Raw genomic sequence first — 26,727 nt, 5'->3', positions numbered from 1 at the left:
GTTCACAGAGGGAGTCTTCCGAAGATGGTGTTGGTAACAAGATGGACTTAACTGTTGGTGCGTATTAAACAGAATGACGTGTCAAGTTAAAGTTTATTTATTAGTGTCACAAGTAGGCTTACATTAACACGGCAATGAAGTCACTGAAAATCCCCTAGTCACCACACTCAGGCGCCTGTTCGGATACACTGAGGAAGAATTTAGCACGGCCAGTGCACCTAACCAGCACGTCTTTTGGACTGTGGGAGGAAATCGGAGCACCCAGAGGAAACCCATGCAGACACGGGGAAAATGTGCAAACTCCACATGGTCACCCAAGGCCGGAATCGAACCCGGGTCCCTGGATCTGTGAGGCAGCAGTGCTAACCACTGTCACCGTGCCATCCAGGTTATTTCAGGCATTTAATGTTCTTTAAAGCTGCTACTTTTACTAAATGATCCTTGTATTCTAATAGTCAACAGTTAACAATGTTGAGGTCAAGAATTGATGCATTCCCCTCTTCTTCACAGTTCTTTCCTCACCACTCCTGATAGTTGATTTTTAGAGTGGTTTCAACTCTGTCCCACGATGATAAATACTTCACACCTACCCTTCAGATCAGGTGCTAAACTTGGGATCCTGTGACATTTCTCTAGATTTCTAATGTTTTGTTTATTTTGATTGTGGAGTGCATGGTATCTCAGTCTGATTCAGCTTCTTTTTCTCCTCCCTCGACTGTGCTCCCCTGAACACGTGCATCCAGTTACCAGCAGGGTCAGGAGATGACCATCATGAACAGAAAACCTTAATGACTTTTGCTGTAATCAGCCTAGAATATTTCTGTAGCCCAACAGCTATCCTGCCTGAGACAATATAATCCAGCATAACCTGAATTGAACCTGAGATTTTCTAGTCCGTAAGGGATAATGTTGCAACACTAAGTCCAATCGAGCAGAGAACCCTCCTGAGTGTTAATAGTTTCTTCCTTTTACCTGGACTGTAGTTGTAAATTGATAAGTGTTATAATTCAGGTCAGAAACTCCCAAGGTTTTTATGAAGTCAGCCTAGGCCATAAAGTTTGCACTTTAATTTGGAACGGGTGAGCATAAGATGTTCCACCCCAGGTATGATTCAAGTGACCCACTAGGGAGCTTTTATCAAACAAAGTTTATTTAAGAATGCAGTTAACATATAATAAGACAATCATAACTTTTACAAATTACAAACAAACAAAAAAGCAGCCATGCTATTGTATAAAGCTTAACAGCTAAATATACTGTTCCAACCAAACATCCCTACAAACACACACCCTGTTCTAGGCTTAGCACAGAAAGCAAGTATGCTCGCTTTGGATATGGAATTGAAAGAGGTTTTCTGACCCTGGAACTTTCAGCACACTTTGAGAGACACAGGCACTACTTGCCTCTAGCTTCTAACGGTCCCAATGTACCACCTGACCTATCAATCATTTTTCCCCCAACAATTCAGAAGAGGGTCTTAAAACTCCAGGGCACTGCATTAGCCCAAATTAAAAATAAAAATTTCTTCAACTATCCGGCTACAGCAACCATAAAAAATACTGGTATGGACAGTGGCAGCATGGTGGCACTTGGTTAGCACTGCTGCCTCACAGCGCCAGGGACCCGGGTCCGATTCCTGGCTTCCGTCATTGTCTGTGTGGAGTTTGCAAGTTCTCCCCGTGTCTGCGTGGGTTTCCTCCGGATGCTCTGGTTTCCTCCCACAGTCCAAAGATGTGGAGGTTGGGTGGATTGGGCATGCTAAATTGTCCCTTAGTGTCAGAGGGACTAGCTAGGGTAAATGCATGGGGTTATGGGGATCGGGCTTGGGTGGGATTGTAGGCAATGCAGACTCAATGGGTTGAATGGCCTCCTACTGTACTGTAGGATTCTATCATTCTATGACAGCACAGTGCCAACACAAATGGCCAGGCCTGCTTGAAAAAACCTGTGCAGAAAACATGATTAAAATACATTTCTTAAAGGCACATCAGTAACTTGGTGACTAACTCAAATATGTACAGGCCGACGCTCTTTCATATAAACTCTCACTTGCGTTTTGAGAGTAAGTGCAACTTAACTCGGTTGTTGTCCATCATTAAAACCTGCCCTTTTCTGTTTTTTCCAGGTGGTCTACCAGACAAAAAGCTGGAATCTGACAAACGGGGAATGAATATGGATTACAATGGAATGATGAGGAAGGACCGATCGGGATTCCGGCCACCAAATTCCAAAGACTCGCCCACCGCAGACAGTGGACCCTACTTTGAGAAAGTGAGGGTTCTACTGTCAGTTATTGATCTATTTAAACGTGTAGCCTTTCGCTTCTTTTGAAAACATCCTAAAACATTTCTTTGGAATGCGTTGACTTTTAATGTGGGTGAGAGAAGTAGCCATATTGCACGCAGTAACGACCGTCAGAGCACAGTGAGAAAAAGACCATGTAGTCTCTCTAATATCTAAATAATCGGCAGGTCAGGAAGCATCTGGAGAGAGATAGAGAGAGAGAGACAAGAGTTAATGCTTCAGATGGAAGATCTTTCGTTAGAACCGGAGAATGTTACAGATGTAATCAGTTTTAGGCAAAGTGCGGGGTAAGGGGAGTAAAAAAAAAAAACAAAAGGGAAAAAAAGGCTGTGATATGCTGGATGGCAGGAAAAAAATGAGTGACAAAAGGGAGGCTGGTGCAGGCAAAGGGGGCCGATAAGGGATGGGTATCTGAAACGTGCTGAAAATACTCAACAGGTCAGGCAGCAATTTGTTTTGCCTCTTATTATCTCTGGCAATAGTTCAGGGAAGGATGTTGATCAGAAGATTGGAAAAAAAATCTCCCCTCTTCAAATCATTCTGTGAGATCGTGTTTGCATTATCCTAAACCCCCACTTGAACAGAGAGGCAGATCACATTCAAGAGGAGGCAACGTTTGCAATGTAGCCACTCACTTATTGCTTTAACGGTTAATCTAAATTATCATTCAAACTCTGGAGTGGGGTTTGACCCCTCTTGCCTCGGAGGCAGGTATATACCCGTGAGCCCGGCTGACGGAATTTATTGCTGTTCCATTTAATATGAACTTGGGTTCACTTTATTTGCTAGTGACCTGTCAGCCAATGGAAAGCAACTTTTCTCTGCCCTTTTTATTCTGCATATTTAATTCTAGATTCTGTCCAAAAACGGAGAATCTGGACTGTTTTCTCAGTTTCTCACCCTCCATTTCCTTGAACTCCTTGTTAAAACTGAGTTCACGATCTGATCCAATCTAACCAAGCAAGCCAGAGTGTCTGCATTTTTCTATATAACAAAGGCCAATTAAATTATAGTAAGTGGATTATATTGTAGCAAGGTTATCAATACGTTTTTTGACCGTTATGTTCAGCCTTAAATCCTCCCCAACTGATTTTGGGCTTGGTAAAGGTGTTGAGTTCAGGCAGCATTGAATAGTATTGGTGTAAATACTGCAATGAGCCAAGGCTGTTGTGTCCGAGATGATTGCGTAGTTCCAGCTCCTTCACCGCCTGTCTGCTAAATCTTAGAGCACAGCAATGAATGCACTAACCTGTAGCTCGAGAGTTGAAGTGCATGACACATGGTAAGGTTACTTTTGCGGAATGTTAGATTCTTGCAGCAACCAGGAAAATAAGGATCCTGCAATGGAACACTGCAGAAAACTCAGTAGCCCATGTGTTTTCTGTACCCATGATGTGGAGATTGATTAAGACACTAATTATATCTAACTGTATGTGTGTGTGTGTGTGTGTGTGAGAGCCTAACTGCTTTCTCTTCTCATTTTTGTTTCTTCCTGCCCTTCCCACAACTCGTCTTTGTGCTGTTCTCTTGTCTGTTTTTCCCTCCCTTTCCTCCCTCCCCCCACCCCGACTGCATGCTGACTGGCTAATGCTCCTTCAGCTGACTTTGCCTTTCTCCAATCAAGATGGGTGCCTGTCCGACGAGGCACCTAACTCGCCCTTCTCCCCTCCTCCGAGTTGTAAGCTGTCTCCCTCGGGCACTGCTCTACCCACCGCCAGCCTCGGCTGCATCGGCTCTGGTCTTAACATGCAGAATCTAAACGCAAGACACGTAAGGGCTGCTTTCTGAATGTGCCTCCTGACTGGGATGTTGTGATATTATGCGATTAATTCCATTCTCAGCGAGAAAATCTCAAGTCTCCTTTCCTGCCCGCATTTTGCTGTGTGTTGCAAAGAGATGCACTTATTATTAAGATTATAAATTCATTTATCGTTAGCGAGTTTAATCTTCCCCTTTGCACAAGTTAAATTCTGGTTGTTTCTCTCTCTACTACCCTGACCCAGTTGTGATGTTTCCACAGCAACATTCATCATGATAAAGAGAAAACAGATTAAATCAACCTCCTAATTGGAAAAAAAATTAATATTTACAGTATTAAAACATTTGGTACACTGTAAATTATGCAAAATGAAGTTATACAGTTACCTCAAGCTATTTTCTCGTGACTAGAATGACTCTTTAGGGCTAGCACCAATTGTTCTTTTTCCAACGGTGCGAAGGAAGGTTTAAAGCTATACATTTTTCCCTTTTGGAGCTAAATACTTCCCATTTTCTTTGGTCTTCATACACCAAGAAGGTCATAGTTTGAGGATAAGGGGTAAACCTTTTAGAACTGAGGTGAGGAGAAATTTCTTCACCCAGAGAGTGGTGAATGTGTGGAATTCACTCCCACAGAAAGTAGTTGAGGCCAAAATGTTGTGTGATTTTCAAGAAGAAATTAGATGTAGCTCTAGGGGCTAAAGGGATCGAGGGGATATGGGAGGGGGAAAGGGGGGAATCAGGATATTGAATTTGATGATCAGCCATGATCAAAATGGAGGGTAGAGCAAGCCCAAAGGGCCGAATGGCCTACTCCTCCTTCCAGTTTGTGTTTCTATAACACAAAAGACAGTGAGAGAGCCTCATCGCTGTGCCGTACTCAGGGGGAAACTGTCCATTATTTTGCGATTATGGGCTGTCCCTCTGCTCTAGTAGAATGGCGGATGTCAGGATGAGAACTGGGTTTGATAGCTAGTCACAAAGATTGTGTTGATGTCTGCATCCTGTGTGACCTCCCCCCTGATTGAATTAGCTTTTTAGTGATGTATGAAAACGTTCCTGGAAGAAAATCTAATTGATTTAATGTCTCTCTCTCTCTCTCACAGAACGGCAATCATGGTTTATTTGGCGGTAGCACAGCACAATCCAGGGGTGTGCATACACCTCAAGTACAACCCATGAATTCATCCCAGCCTAACCTTCGGGCTCAAGTGCCTCCACAATTCCTGCCCCCTCAGGTGTGTAACATCTCTGACCACAGAGTCTTTCTTTTCTCGACTCTTGCTGTACCTTTATTTTGGAGTTGGGAAGTAATGGGCCAGCTCTCGAGAGATTCAAATCTAGCCCAGGTGAATGAGCTGGACTTTACAATGGATGCTTGATGGTGACATTGGGTGCCTGTAATGGGAATTCATTCCATTGTTCAACGCTGGCATCCTTCAATTATTAATGGTCATTCCATCACATAGTTAGAAATGCTGCTAATCCCACATTATCTTCACTGCTGCTGAGCTCCTTGCCTCCTGATTCACAGCGAACATTAGCAGCCCTACTCCTGAGGTGAATGCAGAACTGCTGTTAAGAAGTCGATTAAGGTGAGTGGTGGTGAGAGCTGTTTTATATATTCATGTGCTAAGTGGGTTCCTTGCTCTGATTGTAGGTTCCTGCCTCCATGTTGAAGCATGCCACTCCGAATGGAGCCCTGAACCCAGCCCTATTTAGCCTTGGTCCACAACTTTCCCCTCAGCAAATAGCTATGCTCAGTCAACTTCCTCAACTCCCACAGCTCCAGCTGGTAAGTAGTAATTCTTCCACCGTGCTGTTGTGATACCAGGTGAATGTGTTGTTTTTACTCAGCCTCAGAGTGTGACGTGGACCATTTGTGTAGAGCGATGGCATTCTGAAGCAGCTTTTGAAGGGTAAGGGGTTTTCCTGCGATGGCAGTGCGTCTTCCAAGTTGTGCAGAGCATCTCTGCGTTCTATTTGTGCTTATGCAATTTAGATTTTTCTGCTTTAGGAGAAGCAATCTTATTTAAAAATTTTTAATGCTTGCACATATCCAACGGTGTTACAAAATGTCCCCCAAGTGTACGAATGGCATTGGAGAGTGGCAGGTACAAGGAGTGGTGAATTTAAAGTCCAGATTGCCCTGCCCCATTGATTATAACAAGAGGCAAAATATTCCATGCCAGCTTATTCTCACTTCAATGGGAATGTAAAGTACACAACCGAAAACAAAATAAGCAAAAGGGGGGGAGGCGTCGGCCCAGAAACTCAGCTGATGCTCGAATCCCGCCACAGCAGCTGGTGGAATTTGAGTTTGATTGAAAAATATCTGGAATTAAGAATCTACTGATGACCATGAAACCATTGTCGATTGTCAGAAAAACCCATCTAGTTCACTACTGTCCTTTTCGGGAAGGAAATCTGCCGTCCTTACCCGGTCTGGCCTACACGTGACTCCAGAGCCGCAGCAATGTGGTTGACTCACGACTGCCCTCCATGGGCAATGCTGGCCCAGCCAGCGACGCCCATGTCCCACGAATGACTAATTAAAAAAAAAATCAGTTAAAAGAATCGGGTCTCCTTGTTCGCGGTGAATTGCTACTCCTGTTCACTCCGGCTTCTTATCTTTCCTCCACAGGCCTACCAGCTCTTGATTCAGCAACAGCAGCAGCAAGTGCTGCAGAACCAACGGAAGCTCTCTGCCGCTGTCCGACAACAGCAAGAGCAGCAAGTATGAGACGCTAAACATATCTGTGACGTACTGGCGTTCTTACTCTCACTACATGTTGCAAAAGGAATTTGGAGAGCAACCGTAACACTTCTTTTAATAACAGGAGATTACTTTTATTTATGATATCTCCTTTAACCTATCACTCCTGGTGCTGAATATTCAGACCCACAATAGCACCTGCACCCCATTTTAACCTTCGAGTGACAGTGTTCGGCCAGGCTGGTTGGAATTTGTTGACTCTTGTACCTATGCCTAGGTTGCTTCACGCTGTGGTGGATTCCCTGCTGATCCTACTGCATGCAGTCTTAGCAAGCTAGTTGGGAAATGGTGAAACTCACACAAGGGTAGTGGCCCAGAGTGACAGCTGCTTCCAGGATATAATTTCCTCTTCCCTCAAATTCTGAAAGACGTGCTGGTTAGGGTGCACTTACCCGAGCAGGTGCCGGAGTGTGGCGATTAGGGAAATTTCGCCACAACTTCATTGCAGTGTTAATGTAAGCCTTACTTCTGACACTAATAAATAAACTTTAAAAGCTTTAAACTTTCATACAGGCCCAATCTAGTTTACTTTCTGGTTACCTTTGAGAATTGCTTGAAGTGGTTGCTGTGCGGTTTAACTTGGTAATGCATATGATGTTTTCAAAATAACGATGAGAGAGAAATGAATAATTAGTTAAGCACTCGACAGACACACTGGTGACAACAAGCATTCCACGTGCCGGATAGATTCTGTCATTGCTGGGCTGTTGAGATACGGCCACTGTGGGTGACATATAAACAGAAGGCTGCATATGTTGAAAACCTAAAGTTAAAATTAGAAAATGATAAAAATATACACATTGATTCATCTTTTAAAATACTGCTTTTGAGCCTCGTAGCCTTTACTGAAGCCAGTGTTTGGGAATCACATGGAGATGCGGTGAAGTTCACCTCCCACGTTGATTTCCAATCTTATTTACACATTCCCTGGAGCAAACATCAGACAAACATGCAGCGGAGCAAAGGCAAGAAAAGCAACAGAATGAGGCGATTGCAGCTTCCTTTGCACATCTAACTGCGGGGAGGAGAGGGGTTGGGGGTGGTGGTGGCTTCAGTAGCCCTGCCTCTAGGCGGAGGGGTGGGAGGGATATGTCTGCTCTTGAATTGCAATGCGTTTGCTCACCCCCCCGTGCATTCAGCAGTGACGCCTCCCTGTTCGTGAAAAATCCTGCTGCGGGTTCAGATCACGAGGAAATTCAAGGCTCAAAACATTCGGCTCCCTGAAGATTGTACATTTTTTATTATTGTCTCAAGTAGGCTGACGTTAACACTGCAATGAAGTTACTGTGAAAATCCCCTCGTCGCCACACTCCGGCGCCTGTTTGGGTAACACTGAGGGAGAGTTTAGCACAGCCAAATGCACTTAACCAGCACGTCTTTCGGACTGTGGGAGGAAACCGGAGCACCCGGCGGAAACCCACGCAGACACGGGGAGAACGTGCAAACTCCACACAGACAGTGACCCAAGCCGGGAATCGAACCTGGGTCCCTGGCGCTGTGCGGCAGCAGTGCTAACCACTGTGCCCACCTGATTAACCCCGTAAGGTTTAAAATATTTTACCGCTGAACTTGCATCTTAAAAATAGTGTTGTGTTTCCTTTGCTCGCTGCGGATCATTCACGGTGAAGCCATGAATTCTACCCTTGTCATAGATTTTTAAAAATTTATCTTCACTTTATCGAGTCTATCTGGGAATTAATTTAAAGGGGCGGCGGGGGGGGGGGGAGGCGACAGTAAAGTTGAAACTTACAATCAGGTTCGGGAAGGTTTTTAAATGGGTGTTTTATTGGTTCAGATTTCATAATTCTTTTATAAATTCTCTTCCTTCCTCCCTAAATCTCTCCCCTACCAAAGTAAACATCCAACTAATGGGAGTTTAGAATCATAGAACCCTACAGTGCAGAAGGAGGCTATTAGGCCCATCGAGTCTGCACCAACCACTATCCCACCCAGGCCGTAACCCTATGCATTTGCCCTAACTATCCCCCTGACACGAAGGGACAATTTAGCGTGGCCAATCCACCCAACCCACACATCTTTGTGGAGTGTGGGAGGAAACCCGGAGCACCCGGAGGAAACCCACGCAGACATGGGGAGAATGTGCAAACTCCACACAGACAGTGACCCGAGCCGGGATTCGAACCCGGGTCCCTGGTGCTGTGAGGCAGCAGTGCTAACCACTGTGCCACCGTGCTGCCGAGAGTGAATGCTGACAGGTTGTTTGACTTTTGGTAGAGGCATGGGAGGGAGAGAAGGAGAATCCTTGTGACCTGCTCTTTACGATTCTCTTGGTTTGTGTCATAACATGGGTTGAATTTTCATTCGCTTTCTGCATTCGACGTTAGTTAGATGATTTGTGTTGTAAGGAGAGGCTGGATAGACTGGGGCTTTTTTCTCTGGAGCGTAGGAGGCTGAGGGGTGACCTTATAGAGGTCTATAAAATAATGAGGGGCACAGATCAGCTAGATAGTCAATATCCTTTCCCAAAGGTAGGGGAGTCTAAAACTAGAGGGCATAGGTTTAAGGTGAGAGGGGAGAGATACACAAGGATCCAGAGGGGCAATTTTTTCACACAGGATGGTGAGTGGCTGGAACAAGCTGCCAGAGATAGTAGTAGAGGCGGGTACAATTTTGTCTTTTAAAAAGCATTTAGACAGTTACATGGGTATGATGGGTATAGAAGAATATGGGCCAAATGGGGGCAATTGGGATTAGCTTCGGGGGTAGCATGGACAGGTTGGGCCTGTTTCCGTGCTGTAAACCTCTATGACTCTAGTTAGATTAATAAGTGAGAGCGACCCTCTGTGAACCGTACTCGATGCTCACTTGGTGTGGTCTTTTTTTCCTCAGCTTGCCCGTATTGTAAACGCCCTGCAGCAGCAGCAGCAGCAGCAGCAACAACAGCACCGACACAACGCCCCTGGGATGAAGCACTCTCCATCGCATCCCGGCATACCCAAGCAGCACCTGGATAATGTTGTGCCTAATCCTCTTCCCTCTGGCCTTCCAGACTTCCAGACCAAAGGACAGCTTCAGCCGGGTTACCCAATGGGTGAGTCCCCTCATCAGGGCGCCTTGTTTTATTTCTAAACTTGTTCTTTACCCACCAGCTTTGAACAGGGCCCCTGGATTTTTGGAGAATGACCCTTAAAAAAAAAAAATTTTTTTTGTATTTCAGGCCTGGGTTCAAACATAAACGTAAACCAGTTAGACGTCAACAGTATTGTAGGAATGAAGGAACCTCAGTCCCAGCAGTCCCGGCTCAAGCAGTGGACAACCATGGAGGGTCTGTCTCCTGCCACTCCGCCGCCAGATCACAACCCCCTCAAAAACGGTAACTGTCCAAAGATCGGACTGGCTGAACACACGCCAGCATCGACATTCTTCCTTGCTTCAACCCCGGTGCTGAACGAGAACTTCTCGCGATGTTATTTGTTACCGATTGATTGCTTTCTGCTTTCCCTTCCTGTTTCTTTCTCCTAAAATCTACAGCCTTTCAAAACCCAAACTGATAACTCAACACTGTTTTTCACTGTGCCTTCTCTCCCCCTCTCTTCAGCTTTGGTAACGTCCTGTACTTTACAACTTGAGCTTTCACCTTGGTTTCTCAATCAGACTCATCAGCTGCTTGACTGTGAATAATTGTCATGTGGCGGACGTATCCATTTCAAGCATCACACATAATAAATTGGAGCGTAGGAGCCCTTGGCTTAGATTTATGTTCACCTTTTGAAGTTACCAAATTAGAATGTGGTGCTCCCTACAGTCCAGGCAGCCTCTTGGCATCTTCTAGCTTCAGCTTTGAAGAATGTTGAGTTCTGTGAGGTAGCAGAGGACTTCTGAATCCTGCAGAACCGGACTCTCTCGCACAAGTCCAGCAAGTGATTAGGAAGGCAAATAGAATGTTGTTGTCTGCTGCAAGGGGAATGGAATATCAAAGTAAGGATTTTTTGCTGCAGTTAAAGTTTGCTTGTTAGTCACAAGTAAGGCTTACATTAACACTGCAATGAAGCTACTGTGAAATTCCCCTAGTCGCCACAGTCCGGCACCTGTTCGGGTCAATGCACCCTAACCACGTCTTTCAGAGTGTGGGAGGAAACCGGAGCATCCGGAGGAAATCCACGCAGACACGAGGAGAACGTGCAGACTTCGCACAGACAGTGGCCCCAAGTCGGGAGTCGAACCTGGGTCCCTGGTGCTGAGAGGCAGCAGTGCTAACCACTTTGCTACCGTACTGCCCCTTAGCTGTACAGGGCATTGGTGAGATTACATCGAGGGTGCTGTGTACCATTTAGGTCTCCTTATTTAAGCAATGACATAATTATGGGCGGCACGGTGGCACAGTGGTTAGCACTGCTGCCTCATAGCGCCAGGTACCTGGGTTCAATTCCAACCTCGGGTGACTGTGCGGAGTCTACACGTTCTCCTCGTGTCTGCGTGGGTTTCCTCCGGGTGCTCCGGTTTCCTCCCACACTCCAAAGATGTGCAGGTTAGGTGAATTGGCCATGCTAAATTGCCTGCGAGTGTCCCAAGAGATATAGTTTAGGGGGATTAGTGAGGTAAATACGTGGGGTTATGGGGTAAGCCTGGGTAAGAGTCGGTACAGACTGAATGGGCCGAATGGCCTCCTTTCGCACTGTATGGATACTATGATTCTATTATAATTGCATTAGAAGCAGATGAGAGAAGGTTCACATGACTGATTCAGGGACAAAGGGGCTATCTAATGAGGAAAGGTTGAACGGGTTGGGCCTGTGTTCTACTTTAGAGTAATGAGAGGTGTCTTATTGAAACATATAAGATCCTATGGGGACTTGGCAGGGTGGAGCTGAGAGGATGTTTCTCCTTGTGGGAGAGATTAGAACAAGGGGGACACAATTTAAAAATAATGAGTTTCCTGTCTAAGATGGCGATGAGAATTTTTTTTCTCAGAGCCTGTGCTCTGAGACTTTGTGTAAAACATCAGTAAATTCCATTTGAACAGCTTGAAACTATCCAAAAAGAGAAATAAACTCAAGTCGCTGTCAGTTTTTTTTCTGCCCCAAGATAATGAGGAAAGGTTCACGGGATGACAAGCCAAAGTGGGAGCCAGTCTAAGGAAACATCCAGTGGCATCAATAATTAGATTTTAATTGCCCTCCAGGCTTATTTGGACAGTTTGCGAATAGGGGCTTCTGTCAGTGGGCTCAAAGGAACCGATCGGAATAATAATGAAGCATTGCAAAAATACTTCACCCAGCGTACTCTTCAAGTGACGATATTGGGGCTTGTTAACTTTAGGATTCGGGGTGCAGGGGATTTTAGGTGTGGGTGATGGATTTCAGGATACTTGATTGGAATGTGCCTTCTAGTGAACTGATCTTTCTCACTCATTGCGTTTTGGGGACTCTCGGGAACAGGAGACCCGCGTCGCTGCATTCAGGAGGTGGCCTGGGCAATACCATTTCACACTTCCACTCAGCCCAAATGATTTGAGTAGTTTCAGACACATTTGCTCCCTATCTGATTATCCCCTACCGATTTAAGATGCTACTTATTGATCACATAATAGGAGCGCATTCAATTGCGTCATGCCTTTCCTCGTACAGTTCCTTTATAGGCAGCAATAGTTCACAGGAGCTTTGCTGATTACTCGGCTAAATAATTTGTGTATTAATCTTGTATTTTTATGTTGTTTTGCAGGTGCTATTTCGAGCAGCATGGCACCACCGAAGTCTCGAGATAGTCTGCCCTATTATGAAATGATAGCAGGTGACTCCTTGGCCAGCCATTCGGGTCCTGTGAGTGACAACTGGTCCACCCCTAAGCTCTCGAATGGATCCAGCAGCTCCAGTTGGCCTCCAGGTCTGATGCTACTTTTATACAACATTTAAATAAAGAAACATGGGAGATACGAGGAGGCCATTCGGCCCTTCGAGCCTGTTCTGTCTTTCAACTTAATTATGGCTAATCCTCTATTCCAATGTCACACTCCGCACTCTCCCCATACCCCTTTAGAAATCCATTTCTCCCTTAAACATATTCAGTAACTTGGCCTCCATAGTTTACTGTGGTAGATAATTCCATGGGTTTACCACCCTCTGAGTGAAGACGTTTCTTCTCATCTCAATCCTAAATGGCCTACCCCATATCCTGAGGATTGTGACCCTGTGGTTATAGACCCTCAAGACAGAGGCAGCAACATCCCTGCACCCAGTCTGTCCAGCCTTGTCAGAATTATGTACATCGCAATTAGATTCCCCTCCATTCTAAATTCCAGTGAATACAGGCCCAATTGACCCAATCTCTCCCCATATGACAATCCTGCCATCCAAGGAATGAAGTTTGGTGAGCCTTCGCTGCACTTCATCTAAGGCAAGTATATCCTTTCTTGGATAAGGAGACCAAAATTGCACACAATACTCTCCAGGTGTGGTCTTGCCAAGACCCTGTACAGCTGCAATAAGACATCCTTGCTCCTGTATATGAACTTGCATATGATTTGTTAAAATGAGTTTTCTACAGTAAACCAAATTGCACAAGTAATTTTCCTTTGCAACCTGAGGGACTGGCTAATCTTTAAAGGAAAAATTCCAATTCTTTGTACAGTTTAGTGATTCTCAGTAAAAGCACCACGGTTTCAATGGAAGAACAGTGCTTCTGAAGAGCACCAGGATGTGACCTGGATTCAGTGCTCACCGTGCCCCGGGTATCACAGTGCCTGCCAAAAAGCACCAATTCTAGAGAAACTGCAGCTCACTTCTAATCAGGCACATTGGTCAGTGCAATGTTCCCTCAGTATCACAGACATATCATAGAGTCCTACAGTGCAGAAGGAGGCCATTCGACCCATCGAGTCTGCACCGACTCAATCCCACCCAGGCCCTATCCCCATAACCCCAGGCATTTACTCTAGCTAGTCCCCCTACACTAAGGGGCAATTCAGCATGGCCGGTCCACCTAACCCGCACATTTTTGGATTGTGGGAGGAAACTGGAGCACCCGGAGGAAACCCACGCAGACATGGGGAGAACGTGCAAACTCCACGCGCACAGCCGGGAATCGAACCCAGGCCCCTGGCGCTGTGAGACAGCAGTGCTAACCACTGTACCACCCCGTACAGTACTGTACTGGAGTGTCCGCCTATGTAATAGAGTGTGAAGTATGATGTTGTCAACTTAACTCCCAAATGTAAAGTAACAGATTTGATTAATAAATGTCTTTGGTGCATCCCACCCCCCCCACTTTGTCTTCGTTATAGAGTTCCGCCCTGGGGAACCATGGAAGGGTTTTCAGAACATTGACCCCGAATCAGACCCCTACGCGACCCCAGCGAGCATGATAAACAGCTCTGCAGCACCCCCATCCCCGGACTCAGAACACCAACTTCTCAGGGACAGGAGCACAGGTACGTGACCCATTTACCTTCTGTTTTTGTGTGCATTTAGTTTTGCTTTATATTAATGTCCCTAAAAGCTGTGCTTTGTGATTCAGTGAGCCTCAAGTGTTCCCTTTCGTTCAACCATTCTTATATTGGAATATTTTACAGAATTCCTAATGAAGAAATAACTGAACTAATTGTCCCTTTCTACCAAAGCCAGAATATATTTCCAAGCTTTCTACATTGGTCAGTCAGACAGCGGAACTTGTGGGCTGTTGTCTGAGCTGGAGGGGGAAACTGGAAACGCCAGCTAGTTGAAAGAGTGATCATGCTGTCACCTTTTGTCCTTCTTTCTTTGATCCAATGTTGCAAGTCGCGGTGCCCTCAATTGTAAAGCAGCCATGGATCCTGCATAATATATAAAATGTAAGGGTGGGTTTGTGACTGTTTACAAGTGAAACTATAATCACCACTGGGGGGCAAAGCCTTGCTCGTTCCTGGCCTGTTGTTACTTGCAGCGATAGTTAAAAGTTTATTTATTAGTGTCACAAGTAGGCTTACATTCGCACTGCAATGAAGTCACTGTGAAAATCCCCTAGTCGCCACACTCCGGTCCCTGTTCGGGTACACCGAGGTAGAATTTAGCATGGTCAATGCACCTAACCAGCACATCTTTGGATTGTCTGAGGAAACCGGAGCGCCCGGAGGAAACCCACGCAGACACGGGGAGAACGTGCAAACTCCACACAGACAGTGACCCAAACCGGGAATCGAACCCAGGTCCCTGGCGCTGTGAGGCAACAGTGCTAACCCACTGTGCCACCCATAGTAGTGGCATTGGAGCAAGATTTCAGTCACAGATGTGCATTATCAGTGTGAATGCTCCCTCACGTTAGGCTTGTGAGCGAAGTTTGATTTCTGGCTCTTCTCTTGTTTGTCATAGGGTCCAGTTCCTCCCTGAACACCTCGCTGCCTTCACCCGGTGCCTGGTCCTATAGTGCCTCAAACAGCTCCTACAGCACCGTACAGAGCACTTCAGGTAAGGGCGTGCTTTGTTTTCCTGGAGCCTATTATGCACCTGTTAGGACAATAATGAAGAAACAGCTGTTTCATCTAGGGTTTCTGTGAGGTATAAAACAAAATAATCTTACTGCAGGTAGTTTTTTCATAAATTTACATTAAAAGGTGGTGGATAAATTCATCAGAACATCCCCAAGGCCCTTGAGAACAATTATCAATAAAAACATTAAGCTGTATTCTGCCATAGGTTTGAGCAAGCAGTACACGACCAACTAGAATCATAGAAGGCCTACAGTGCAAAAAGAGGCCACTTGGCCCATAACGTCTACACTAACAACTATCCCACCCAAGCCTGATTCCCGTAACCCCATGTATTTACCCTCCTAATGTCTCTGACACTAAGGGACAATTTAGCACTGCCAATTAACCTAACTTGGACATTTTTGGAGTGTGGGAGGAAACTGGATCACCCGGAGGAAACCCATGCAGACATGGGGAGAATGTGCAAACTGCACACAGACTGTGACCTGAGGCCGGAATTGAACCCGAGTCCCTGGCGCTGTGAGGCCGCAGTGCTAACCACTGTGCCATCCTGCTTACTAGAGTAAATATTATCTCCCTGGTTGAGCCCACACAGTTATGTTTCTTGATGCCCCCATCTTCGCTCATTCCATTAGTTCCGTTTGTTACCTAACCACCATCCCATTATTGATCAAATTCAGCTATTCATAAAAACGTAGAAGATAGGAGCTGGAGGAGGCCATTCGGCCCTTTGAGTCTGCTCTGCCATTCATCACAATCATGGCTGATCATCCAACTCAATAGCCTAATTCCTTGCCCTTCCACCCTATCTGACTACCTACAGGTGATCGTCACACCAAGTCACAGGCAATCTTTTAATAAATATATCATCCAATTTCCAAACAAATGTTTATAAACCATTCAAACGAAAAGGATTTTTAAAATTTTAATCTTGAACCTGTGCCCTCAATGAGAATATATCTTAAACATTTTGTTCTGGCGAAATGGGCTTGAGGGACTGAATGGCCCCTTGTCCATATGTCCATATTTTATTGGTTCCGGGGTTCTCTCATAGCCCAGTCTTGCCGTTTCTTTGCATTAACTGGGTCTGAACCATGCTGTTCTTTTCAGCCAAGTTCAACGACTTCAAGTCGACGTGGTCTCCAGATCCAATCGGACATCCCAGGATGTGGAAGAATCAGATGTCATCAAAAAACACTAACCCGCCAACCCGGCCGCCACCAGGACTGACCAACCAGAAGCCCCCATCATCTCTGTGGGGCAGTGGAGCCCCCCGATTCAGCAGAGGATGGGGTGTACAGGAATCACGATATACCCTGAGTACGCACCTTGTTCTCACTATGTCCTTTTCTCTCATTCTATCGTTCCTACCTTTGTTGCTGGATTCGATTGAAATGTGCTTTATTTTTATTAAATCTTGCTATCTTGCCATTACAAATAATTGTTTAGTTTATTTACCCAATGAGAGGAAATACTAGGCATTGAGTCAGTGATCTGATCTTACCTTATTCCCATCCTATTGAAAAACGGAAATACTCCCCTCTGTCTGACAGTGTCGTCTTGGCCCCAGTGCACACTCAGAAACTCGATGATGACTTTGAGCACATAATCTAGATTGAAGCTTTTAGTGCACCACTTCAGCGAGTGGTGCATTGCCAGAGGTACTATCTCTCGGATCAGACGTTATACCCTCAGGTGGATTTAAACGATGACACTTGAAGGAGCAGGAGTGTCCGCAATCAACCGCGAGAAACTGTTTCACTGTTTAGCTAGATTGCGCTGTTAGTGGGATCTTGCTGCCTTCAAATTGGGTACTGCATTTCCCTAAATAGAATCATAGAATCCTACAGTGCAGAAGGAGGCCATTTGGCCCATCAAGCCTGCACCAACCACGGTCCCACCCAGGCCTTATCCCATAACCCCATGCATCTACCCTAGCTAGTCCCCTTGTCACTAAGGGGCAATTTAGCATGGTCAATCCACCTAACCCACACATCTTTTGGACTGTGGGAGGAAACTGGAGCACCCGGAGGAAACCCACGCAGACACGGGGCGAATGTGCAAATTCCACACAGAAGGTGACCCGAGCTGGGAATTGAACCCAGGTCCCTGGCGCTGTGAGGCAGCAGTGCTAACCACTGTCCCACCCCATATCGCACCAGTTTTGAAGTAATTAATTGGCTGAGAAGCACTTTGGGGCTGCTGAACACTGATGCATCCTGAAGATGAGAAGATGCTATAAATACAAGTTTGTTTTTCTCAAGCTTGGAATTAATTTACCACAATCCCGATTTGCCTCAGTGCCTTTTGACATTCTTTAATCTTGCTAGTGCCTTTCAACTTGGGCTGTGGTTCTTGGTGTCAAAGAATCTGTTGACAATTCTCATCAATCAGTTCATGGTGGTGTTGAGTGGGTTATTCTTTTATTTCTGGAAGAAAATGGTGCTTTTCGAAAATATATATATTTTTTCTTTCTCTTTAGGTTCCAACTGGGGTGATGGCAGTTCGGGTGGATCTAGTCGGGTCAGCTCCTGGCTTGTTCTTCATAATCTCACTCCACAGGTACGGGAATTCTATAGAATGATCAATAATGAGGGGCACATCCCGAAGGTACTCTAGATTCCTAAAGGCTGTGGAGTGGTTTGGCCAGGATTTTGGCAAAGCGTGATAGTTAAAAACAGCTGGCTTCGCATGCAAGTTCCCTGGCAGCCCCACCGGCTCTGGAGCAGAAAGGGAAAGAGAAGGAGATCTCTCTCTTTACTTCACACAGAATCCCACAGTGCACAAGAGGCCCTTCGGCCCATCGAGTCTACGCCGACGCATGAAATGCCTTGACCTGCCCGCCTAATCCCATTTAAAGTCATGGAGGTTTACAGCATGGAAACAGGCCCTTCGGCCCAACTTGCCAGCACTTGGCCCATAGCCTTGAATGTTATGGCATGCCAAGTACTCATCCAGGTACTTTTTAAAGGACGTGAGGCATCCCGCCTCCTCCACCCTCCCTAAAAGCCTTTCCCCATCACTGATCAATAGGGAGCTGTGTCGCACTGTAGCTGGTTCCCTAAACAGAGTATAAGGAAAGAGAAATAATATAAATTTAGGATAGGAAAACAGAGAGCTGGAGGTCTGGTCTGAAAGTGGAGGAATGTTTCAGGATTTCCTGAGGCTCTTCCTTACGAGGACAGTAAGTTACAGGGCATAAAGCTGAAAATCAAGGCATTGGTGAGGCTGCACCTGGAGTATTGTGCACAGTTTTGGTCCGCTTGTTTGAGGAAAGATGCAGTGACATTGGAGGCAGTTCAGAGGAGGTTCACTAGATTGATTCCAGAGATGAGGGGTTTGTCGTATGAAGAGAGATTGAACAGTTTAGGCCGACACACTCTGGAATTTAGAAGAACGAGGGGAGATCAAATTGAGGGATACAAGATGATAAAAGGTGTGGATAAAGTAGACGTGGAGCAGATGCTTCCTCTTGTGGGGCATTCTAGGCCGAGAGGTCAGAGTCTTAGGATAAGGGGCAGCAAATTTAAAACAAGAGTCGAGGAGAAACTACTTCTCCCAAAGGGTTGTGAATCTGTGGAATTCGCTGCCCCAAAGTGCGGTGGATGCTGGGACAGTGAGTAAATTTAAGGAGGAGTTAGACAGATTTTTAATTGGGAATGGGTTGAAAGGTTATGGGAGAAGGCAGGAAAATGGGGATGAGCGTATCAGCCATGATCGAATGACAGAGCGGACTCGATGGGCCGAATGGTCTAATTCTGCTCCTATATCTTATGAACTTATAAATCTTGACAGTATGTTGTGTTTTCCCACTATAATCACTATGGTATAATGACACCAAAATACTCTTAATAGTATTTGGTTTGGATGTCACTTGTACTGACAATAAAACAGCTCGTATTGTGAGCTATAAACAAAACTCCCAGTGCCAAAAATCTGAAATAAGTACAGATATGGATAATAAACCTGTCCGACCTTAACAGGAGACAATTGATGTTTCTGCCAGAATTCAAGTGCGTAGCTTCATAATCTTTCTGTCACCATTCACCTTTGATGAAATAAAGAGCAGATACTTGGGGAAGATACATTTCTCTTCATGATGTATTCAAAAGGGTGGATGATAAAATCGGCTTGTCAAGCAGAAAGACTTCACTGGTAAAGAGGCAGGCCTTGCTCTTTGACCCGGGTTCGAATCCCGCCACGGCAGATGGTGGAATTTAAATTCAATTAAAAAAGTATCTGGAATTAAGAATCTACTGATAACCATGAAACCATTGTCGGAAAAACCCATCTGGTTCACCAATGTCCCCTTTAGGGAAGGAAATCTGCCGTCCTTACCCGGTCTGGCCCACATGTGACTCCAGAGTTACAGCAATGTGGTTGACTCTCAACTGCTCTCCAAGGGGCAACTATGGATGGGCAATAAATGCTGACCAGCCAGCGATGCCCGTGTCCCACGAATGAATTTTTAAAAATGCAGCCTAAAACTTTGCTATTTATTGGATGGTATCATTAAACCACGAGATATGTTTCAATTATCAAATGTTTTGTGGCAGCGCTTTGGTAAATGTCCTGCAGTGTGCCACAGAGACCTTTGACCTGTGGCATTTGACCTGAGCAGCCTTTGGCTGGAGAGGGAGGTAGAGTGAGTGGCTGGAGGAGAAATCGCACTGGGCGGTGAAACGTCTCCAATGGAAGAGGGTGCAGCAATCGCGCATAAATAAGAGTTGTAATTCGACTGGAGGAAACTGTACCCCAGCCAGAGTCAGCATGTTTGTTTCAATATAAAGTTTAAACAGCTTAAACATTGCTTCATCTTAGATCGATGGTTCCACTCTGCGAACAATCTGCATGCAGCATGGCCCGCTGATAACATTCCACCTGAACCTGACACACGGCACTGCGCTGGTCCGATACAGCACTAAGCAAGAGGCTGCCAAGGCCCAGACTGCACTGCACATGTAAGTCTCTGGCTTTGATTGGATGTGATTGGTTACTCCTCATCTCTCCCACCCCCCCTCTCCCTCCCACCCCCCTCTGTGTCGTCCCCCCCTCCCCCCCCCTCGTGTCGTGTGTCCCCCCCCCCCGCCCCCCCGTGTCGTCGTCGTCCCCCGTCCCCGTCCCCCCGTGTCGTCTCTTCCCCCCCCCCTCCCCCGTGTCGTCTCTCTCCCCCCCCCCCGGTGTCGTCTTCGTGCCCCATGTCGTCGTTCTCCCCCCCCCCCCCCCACTCTCACTTCCCACCCTCTCACCCCCTACCCACCACCCCCTCTGTCTCTCTCTCTCTCCCCCACCCTCTTTCTCTCCCCCCCCCCCCCCCCCCCCCCCCTCTCTCTCTTCCCCAATTCATGGGCCCCCGGGCAGCAGGTAATGTTCTGTAGTCGGGAAGGTGAAGACAGTCTCACCGTCACAGACTGCTGACGCCAGGTCCCTTTCAGAATTCTCTGGTTAGATTTGTGACGATGAGGCAGAATGTGCTGGAACACCTTTATGCAAATCAGCCAGAACATCAAAGCAGATCTTTCTGTCAGAGATTAAATGCTGCCAATACCGGGGATCTAAAATGAAAGGAGAAAATACTGGAAACATGCATCAGACCGGCCAGTGTCGGAAAGGAAATGGACAGTTTAGGATGGCGTTTGGGCGTGTTTCGCTGTTGTTTCTTGTTTTCTTTCTGACGCTGGCAGATGTGTGACACTCGCAGCATTGCTGTCTTAATTCCTGATTTCCAGCAGAATGGTTGTTTTTCTGCCTTTGGGCAACACATGTTGATTGCAGTCAGATGTCCTTGGGGAAGGATTGCGCACTGGTTAGACCGAGTGAAACACTGGGCCAGCTGAGACTCTGGTAGCAGCGAGCCTTCCTTGTTTATACAGCGTTACCGAGCTGTTTCTCGGAATGGGATTATCAAGTCCCAGCTGCTGGTTAAGGCTCCTGGACTCTTTAGTGCACTGGTTATAAAGATGATGCTGACCGGAGTTAATACATCCCATTTTCAGGGGAAGAGGTAGGAAGTTAGCTGGAAAGAAGAATGAGTAAAAGGATATGCTGGGTGTGCACCAGTAACCGAACGTTTGAAATGGTTCTAGTGCTGAGCCATTCTAGAATTTTCTGTATTTTTCCCCCTTCCCTTCTGAATTAAAAAAAAACACAAAAATAATTACATAAAGTTTAACGTTTATTTATTAGTTACAAGTAAGGCTTACACTAACAATGCAATGAAGTTACTGTGAAATTCCCCTATGGGGTAAAGGGAGGTGGATAAGGAGTTAGATCACAGAGCTCTGATCTCTTTGAATGGTAGAGCAGGCTCAAGGTGCTAAATGGTCCATGGGACGGCACGGTGACACAGTGGTTAGCACTGCTGCCTCACAGCGCCAGGGACCCGGGTTCGATTCCTGGCTTGGGTCACTGTGCGGAGTCTGCATGTTCTCCCACGTGTCTGCGTGGGTTTCTTCCCACAGTCCGAAAGACGTGCTGGTTAGGATGCATTGTCTGTGCTAAATTCTCCCTCTGTGTTACCCGAACAGGCGCTGGAGTGTGGCGACTGGGGGATTTTCACAGTAACTTAATTGCGGTGTTAATGTAAGCCGACTTACGACACTAATAAGTAAACTGAACCATGTTGAAGTTTACTCATTGTTGTAAAAGTTTATTTATTAGTCACAAGTAAGGTTTACATTAACACTGCAATGAAGTTACTGTGAAATTCCTATAGTTGCTACTTGTGACACTTTAGATAAACTTTAAATGTTCCTAAGTCTACAGGCCAAGGCTGATTCTGTCCCCAGTTCATTTAGTTTTCAATTTGTTTGCAGGTGTGTGTTGGGGAACACTACCATTCTTGCCGAGTTTGTCAGTGAAGAGGAAGTCAACCGCTATTTTGCACAAGGTCAGTTATCAACACCATCCCCAGGCTGGCAGACACTGGAGACGGGACAGAGCCAGATGGATCCAGTCGGGAGCAGCCTGCACTCGTTCGGCGGGCGGTCCGGCCTGGGACAGTGGAACAGCGCCGGAGGAGTGGGCAGGGGTAGCGGGAACCTGGCGGGAGCCTCGCTTTGGGCGACCCCGAGCTACACGGCCAGCTTGTGGGGGGCCCCGAATTCTGACGACTCGCACCGAATGGGCAGTCCGGCCCCCTTACTACCTGGCGACCTCCTGGGCGGAGGGGCTGATTCAATTTGAACTTTTAAGCTTTCAACCTTTGACCTGTGACCTCGTGAACTTTTTTGAAGAGCAGCACTAATGGTGTTTTTTTTCAAACTGCAATAAGTTTCAAAACAAGTTTAAAAAAAAAGGATAAAAAAAAGAAAAAAGTGAAACAAAATAAGGGGGTCATCCGCAGTCTCTCTTGTGCACATAGACACCTCCCTCCTAATTTTCGGCTACTTTTTTTTAATCAAAAAAAACCAAAAAAACAAAAAAAAAAACTAAAAACATATCACACTTCGGAATACTTGAATCATGACGCCAATATTAAAAATGTGAAGTACACTTTACCATCAAAAAATAAATAAGTTTTTTTTTAAAAAACCGTAGTATAGTTTTTCCTTACACAATTTTTTTTTCCTCCCCACCCCCCCTCTCCCCACCTCCTCCGTATCGAGCAGTTGTTCCAACAGGACATTTACTCAACTGGGCACGTTTCCGTCCTCTTGACACGCAGTAGCGGAGACGCGACAGAACCTCACGTATCGAAGCTAGTGATTGACCAGGACAGATACTGAACCTAATGGTTACTTATGTACAAGTTACAGGACATTTATTATGCACCAGTACCAGCCGTGTACCCTTACAAAACAACATATGCACCCCAGCCCTTCCTCCAGGGCGGAGACATCATATGAATTCAACGTCAAATTTACGTTTTGCGGGGATGGGGGGGGAGAGAAATCTTAGCACAAGACTTTGCAGCTGCTTTCTAACAGGTGAAGGCACAAACGGGGAGGGGGGGGGGGGGGGGGGTATTGCTAAATCACACAGACCAAAGAGTGCGTCAGGTTTGATTTCTGATCTGTGCTGACTTGGTTTACAAAAGCAGCAGTGGTGTAGGGGTTACTGTTGAACTCAATGTTTTCCACCCCCCCCCCACAGGAGCCCGGTGGGGAGGGCTAGTAAAGAAAATTGTCCGTTTGTGATCACTGTCCGACAACCCTTGTCAGAAGGTTGTCTGCAGACGGCCATTGGGTGAGTGCAGGGTTGGGCGCCGCTGCAGTGCCCACTGTGGTTGAATATCCTGCCAGCACTCGGTGTCTAGGGTCCTGGATGAATAACGATTGCTTGGGAGAGATAACAAAGGGCTGCCCAAAACAGCAACCCAGCGAGTCTCAACATGTTAAGGCGAGGGGTATCAGAAAAGCGTTAAGTCCGTCTCCGGATAGATGATAGTGGAGAGCAGTATTTGAATCCAAGGTGCTTCTCTTTTGGTTTAAGACTTTGGGCTGAACCTAGGTTATCGCTCCCCAGAAACTTGCAGTCTTTACCCCAAGGATTGCTATTGAATCTTCCCCTCATCCAACCAAAAGTTGTCTTACTAATTTCAGTTGATAATTGAGATGTTCCCAACCCTTCACTACAATACTACTTATTTTGCGCTCTATTTAAGGTCCGCTGACTGTATTTTTTTCAGTTGTAAATTGTAACACATCAGTTATAGCACAGCACAGCCCTGAAACATACGGTGATGACAATATCACCACACTTCTTTACAGTGTCTCCCAATCACTGTATTGCTGCAGCTAACTGATCTTGTGCTGTTAGTTTATCACGCGCTACTATTTAGCATCGCGATAGTATTTTTTTTGTTCTTCAGTGGGCAATGTGCTGCCCTCTGAAACTGCTACACTCAAATGACATAAGCACTTAAAAATTTAAGTAGGTTAGAAAACTTAGTGTAGAGGTTTTCAAGTTAAATTTACATGTTGCACTCAGTTCCAAAGTGTTGGAGGGGGGGGCGGGGACTTTCATTGTGTACTGTAACAAGCTTTATCATTTTGTAATGGGGGTTCATGGCGGGTCAGTCATTTCCCCCCGTCCTCACCCCCTGGAGGTATTCAAAACACTTAGCTAATCCAATGAAGGTGTTGTTGCCGTAATGTAATAAAAATAACTCCTATGAATATAGTCCTCCCTACTTTTGTATATGTTTTTGTGTTTTTTTTTAAATTTTTGAGGAGAAATCTAGCTATCCAATTGGCTTGGCTGGCTTGAGCCTTCCTACGTTCACCTGTACTGCCTGTAAATTGAAACTTTCACAAAATGGCTTGTAGCTGCCCACAAACTCTCACTGGCGCAAGTCTGCATACTGGTTTATAGCCAGCTGTTTACATCCCACAGTCTCTGGCATCTCCACTCTTAACAAGAGCTTCTCTGTGACCGCACAGGGATTTTGGAGTCGGAGGGAGCTCTGGGAACAACCCCGCTTACAGCTATAATAATCCTTGCTGCCTGTAGCTCATTCCTTTCCCTGGAAACCACAAATTTTGTTTGTGTGACATTACAATCTATCTGTAATAGTGAGCCAATCTGTGGCCATTCTGTACACATGTTGAACTAAAGTATGCAAACATATTTTGCTGTAAACCTTGGATAAGGTTATACCAGACTCTGTAGGAATAGCTTTAACATATTGTTTACACCATATGTAAGAACATGCCTGCATCTATGTGCAGAACCATGATACACGTGGCATAAAAGGGGTCATGTCCAGGACAGCTCACAGACCTGGTGTGGCCATAACATCGAACAAAAAGGTCCAATTTAAAATGTCAAGCAAAGATACTGAAAGCGTATTTCGTTAAAATGTTAAGTGAGGTGCATCTTATGAAAGGGTATGTGTCTGTCTCCTGTGAAATACTCCGTTAGTGACCTTGTCACTGACTTAGCCTACTGGTGACCTTGCTGCTTGCGTGGGGTTACACTAAAATCCGATCACTCAATCGATTGAATTGTGTCGTACAAAGATGCTGGGGACTGACGCACATCCTTTATAGCTGGCACACATGTTTACACACGCACAGAGTCAGGCAATGCACACTTCAATGTGTAGCGGACTGCCCACAGTCCTGCTACTGCACAGGCTGGTACTGAGTCCCAATTAATAGTAGATGAATGCTGAACACAGCAGAGGGACAGTACACTTGTTCACTGGTCGATCACTATATGAAAGATATATAAACGTTTACGTACAAATGTTCTTCAGATTAAGAAGTGTGTGCTTTCCTATTTTCCCCTTCATGTTTTAAACCCACTTGGGTGAAACTAGTGAGAAAATCATTTACTTGTTTAGGAAACTATATTTAAAAAAAAAAAATTGTTGTTAATGCTGTTCTAAGTATTGCACCTTCTTCTGTTTAATTTTTTAAAAAATTGTCCTCATTGTGTTTTGCTGTAGTGTTGAATTTTTCTTAAAGCAGTATAGTATGGGAACGGGATAGGGGGCGAATGTGGTAATGGGCAGTGAGCAATGACGTACATTGGGAAGAAAGGGAAGGCGATTTGACATCTTTCTTCGTTAGTCTTCACCTGCTGAAGACACTGGGTTTGTAGCCACATCAGTGTCACGTCTGTTAAGTGACCAGAAGTGGCTGCAATTTAGAAGTTGCTGCTTTAATCACGTTTTGGATTGTACACAGTTAGCCAACCAGTAGGAACCCCTTGCATTTCCCCTTTCTATCCAGATATGGGATCACCTTGCATTTGCCATGTCCCACCCCAACCATATCCCACACTACCCACCTCCCCCAGTCTCGCTCACGTGTACAAACACACGCGTACACCGACCCATACACACTTCACTCCTGCGTGCTTGATCATCTTCCAGCACTTTGTGGAGTTAAATAATCGTGAACATTGTGGAGGTGCCCAGGTGTTTTGGCCTTGTCCTGTTTACATCACCTTTAGGGCTGTGTCGAATTATCGAGTATAATACTTTGAAGAATCTTTGCATTTTTAAAACAAGAGTCGACCAGTTTCAGACTCGAACGCGCCGGTGACGGTTGAGACTGGTGGGAACGCAGATAACAAATGCACCCTGTTTTAGTGTTGAGTGTTGTATTTGATCCGGTCTCCCAGACCCTGTCCGATGAAGGGAGACTGTGGATGTGGTAACGATAAGTCACCAAAAGCTGCAAAGTGTTTTTTTTTTGCTGTGCTTTATTGCAGTGTTTATATTGACTAATCCAAAAGGAGATGAATTGTGAAGGGTTAGCTGCTCATTCTCCATCGCACTTTGCTGACATTTTGTTTGAAGCAAGTAGAACTCGGAGAAGCCGGGCAATCTGAAACTAACTGTTCCGATAATCGATTTTTAAAAAAAGATTTGATTCCAAATATTGTTGGCACAGTCCTAGAAATTCTTTTCCAAGGTATAGAAAAGTCTGAAATCGCAAGAAGAGTCGAACCGTTCTTCCATCAAAACAGGATAAAAAGACCAAAAATATATGTTTCGTATTTTTAGATGAGGAGT

General features: G+C 45.6%; 1 protein-coding gene across 2 annotated transcripts in view; it reads left to right on the top strand.

Annotated features, from left to right (window-relative positions):
- The window catches only part of LOC144489229 (trinucleotide repeat-containing gene 6B protein-like), a 29,668-nt gene extending 6,904 nt beyond the window's left edge, over positions 1-22,764 (top strand). The window contains exons 2-16 of one of the 2 annotated variants that reach the window (XM_078207069.1): positions 9-57; positions 2,126-2,271; positions 3,904-4,074; positions 5,169-5,300; positions 5,723-5,857; positions 6,707-6,799; positions 9,689-9,890; positions 10,017-10,172; positions 12,521-12,682; positions 14,079-14,225; positions 15,142-15,237; positions 16,371-16,580; positions 17,743-17,822; positions 20,082-20,221; positions 22,076-22,764. In XM_078207069.1, the coding sequence (XP_078063195.1) occupies positions 9-57; positions 2,126-2,271; positions 3,904-4,074; positions 5,169-5,300; positions 5,723-5,857; positions 6,707-6,799; positions 9,689-9,890; positions 10,017-10,172; positions 12,521-12,682; positions 14,079-14,225; positions 15,142-15,237; positions 16,371-16,580; positions 17,743-17,822; positions 20,082-20,221; positions 22,076-22,445 (2,289 nt within the window). In that variant the 3' untranslated portion in view covers positions 22,446-22,764. The remainder of the gene's footprint in view (positions 1-8; positions 58-2,125; positions 2,272-3,903; positions 4,075-5,168; positions 5,301-5,722; positions 5,858-6,706; positions 6,800-9,688; positions 9,891-10,016; positions 10,173-12,520; positions 12,683-14,078; positions 14,226-15,141; positions 15,238-16,370; positions 16,581-17,742; positions 17,823-20,081; positions 20,222-22,075) is intronic. The other variant, XM_078207070.1, reaches the window with a different exon arrangement.
- The last annotated feature ends 3,963 nt before the right edge of the window (positions 22,765-26,727 follow it).

Source organism: Mustelus asterias, unplaced genomic scaffold (genome assembly GCF_964213995.1).
Source record: "Mustelus asterias unplaced genomic scaffold, sMusAst1.hap1.1 HAP1_SCAFFOLD_2024, whole genome shotgun sequence".
Taxonomy (NCBI): Eukaryota; Metazoa; Chordata; class Chondrichthyes; order Carcharhiniformes; family Triakidae; genus Mustelus; species Mustelus asterias.
Note: the sequence above shows the minus strand (reverse complement) of the source record. Positions and strands in the feature narration are given on the sequence as shown.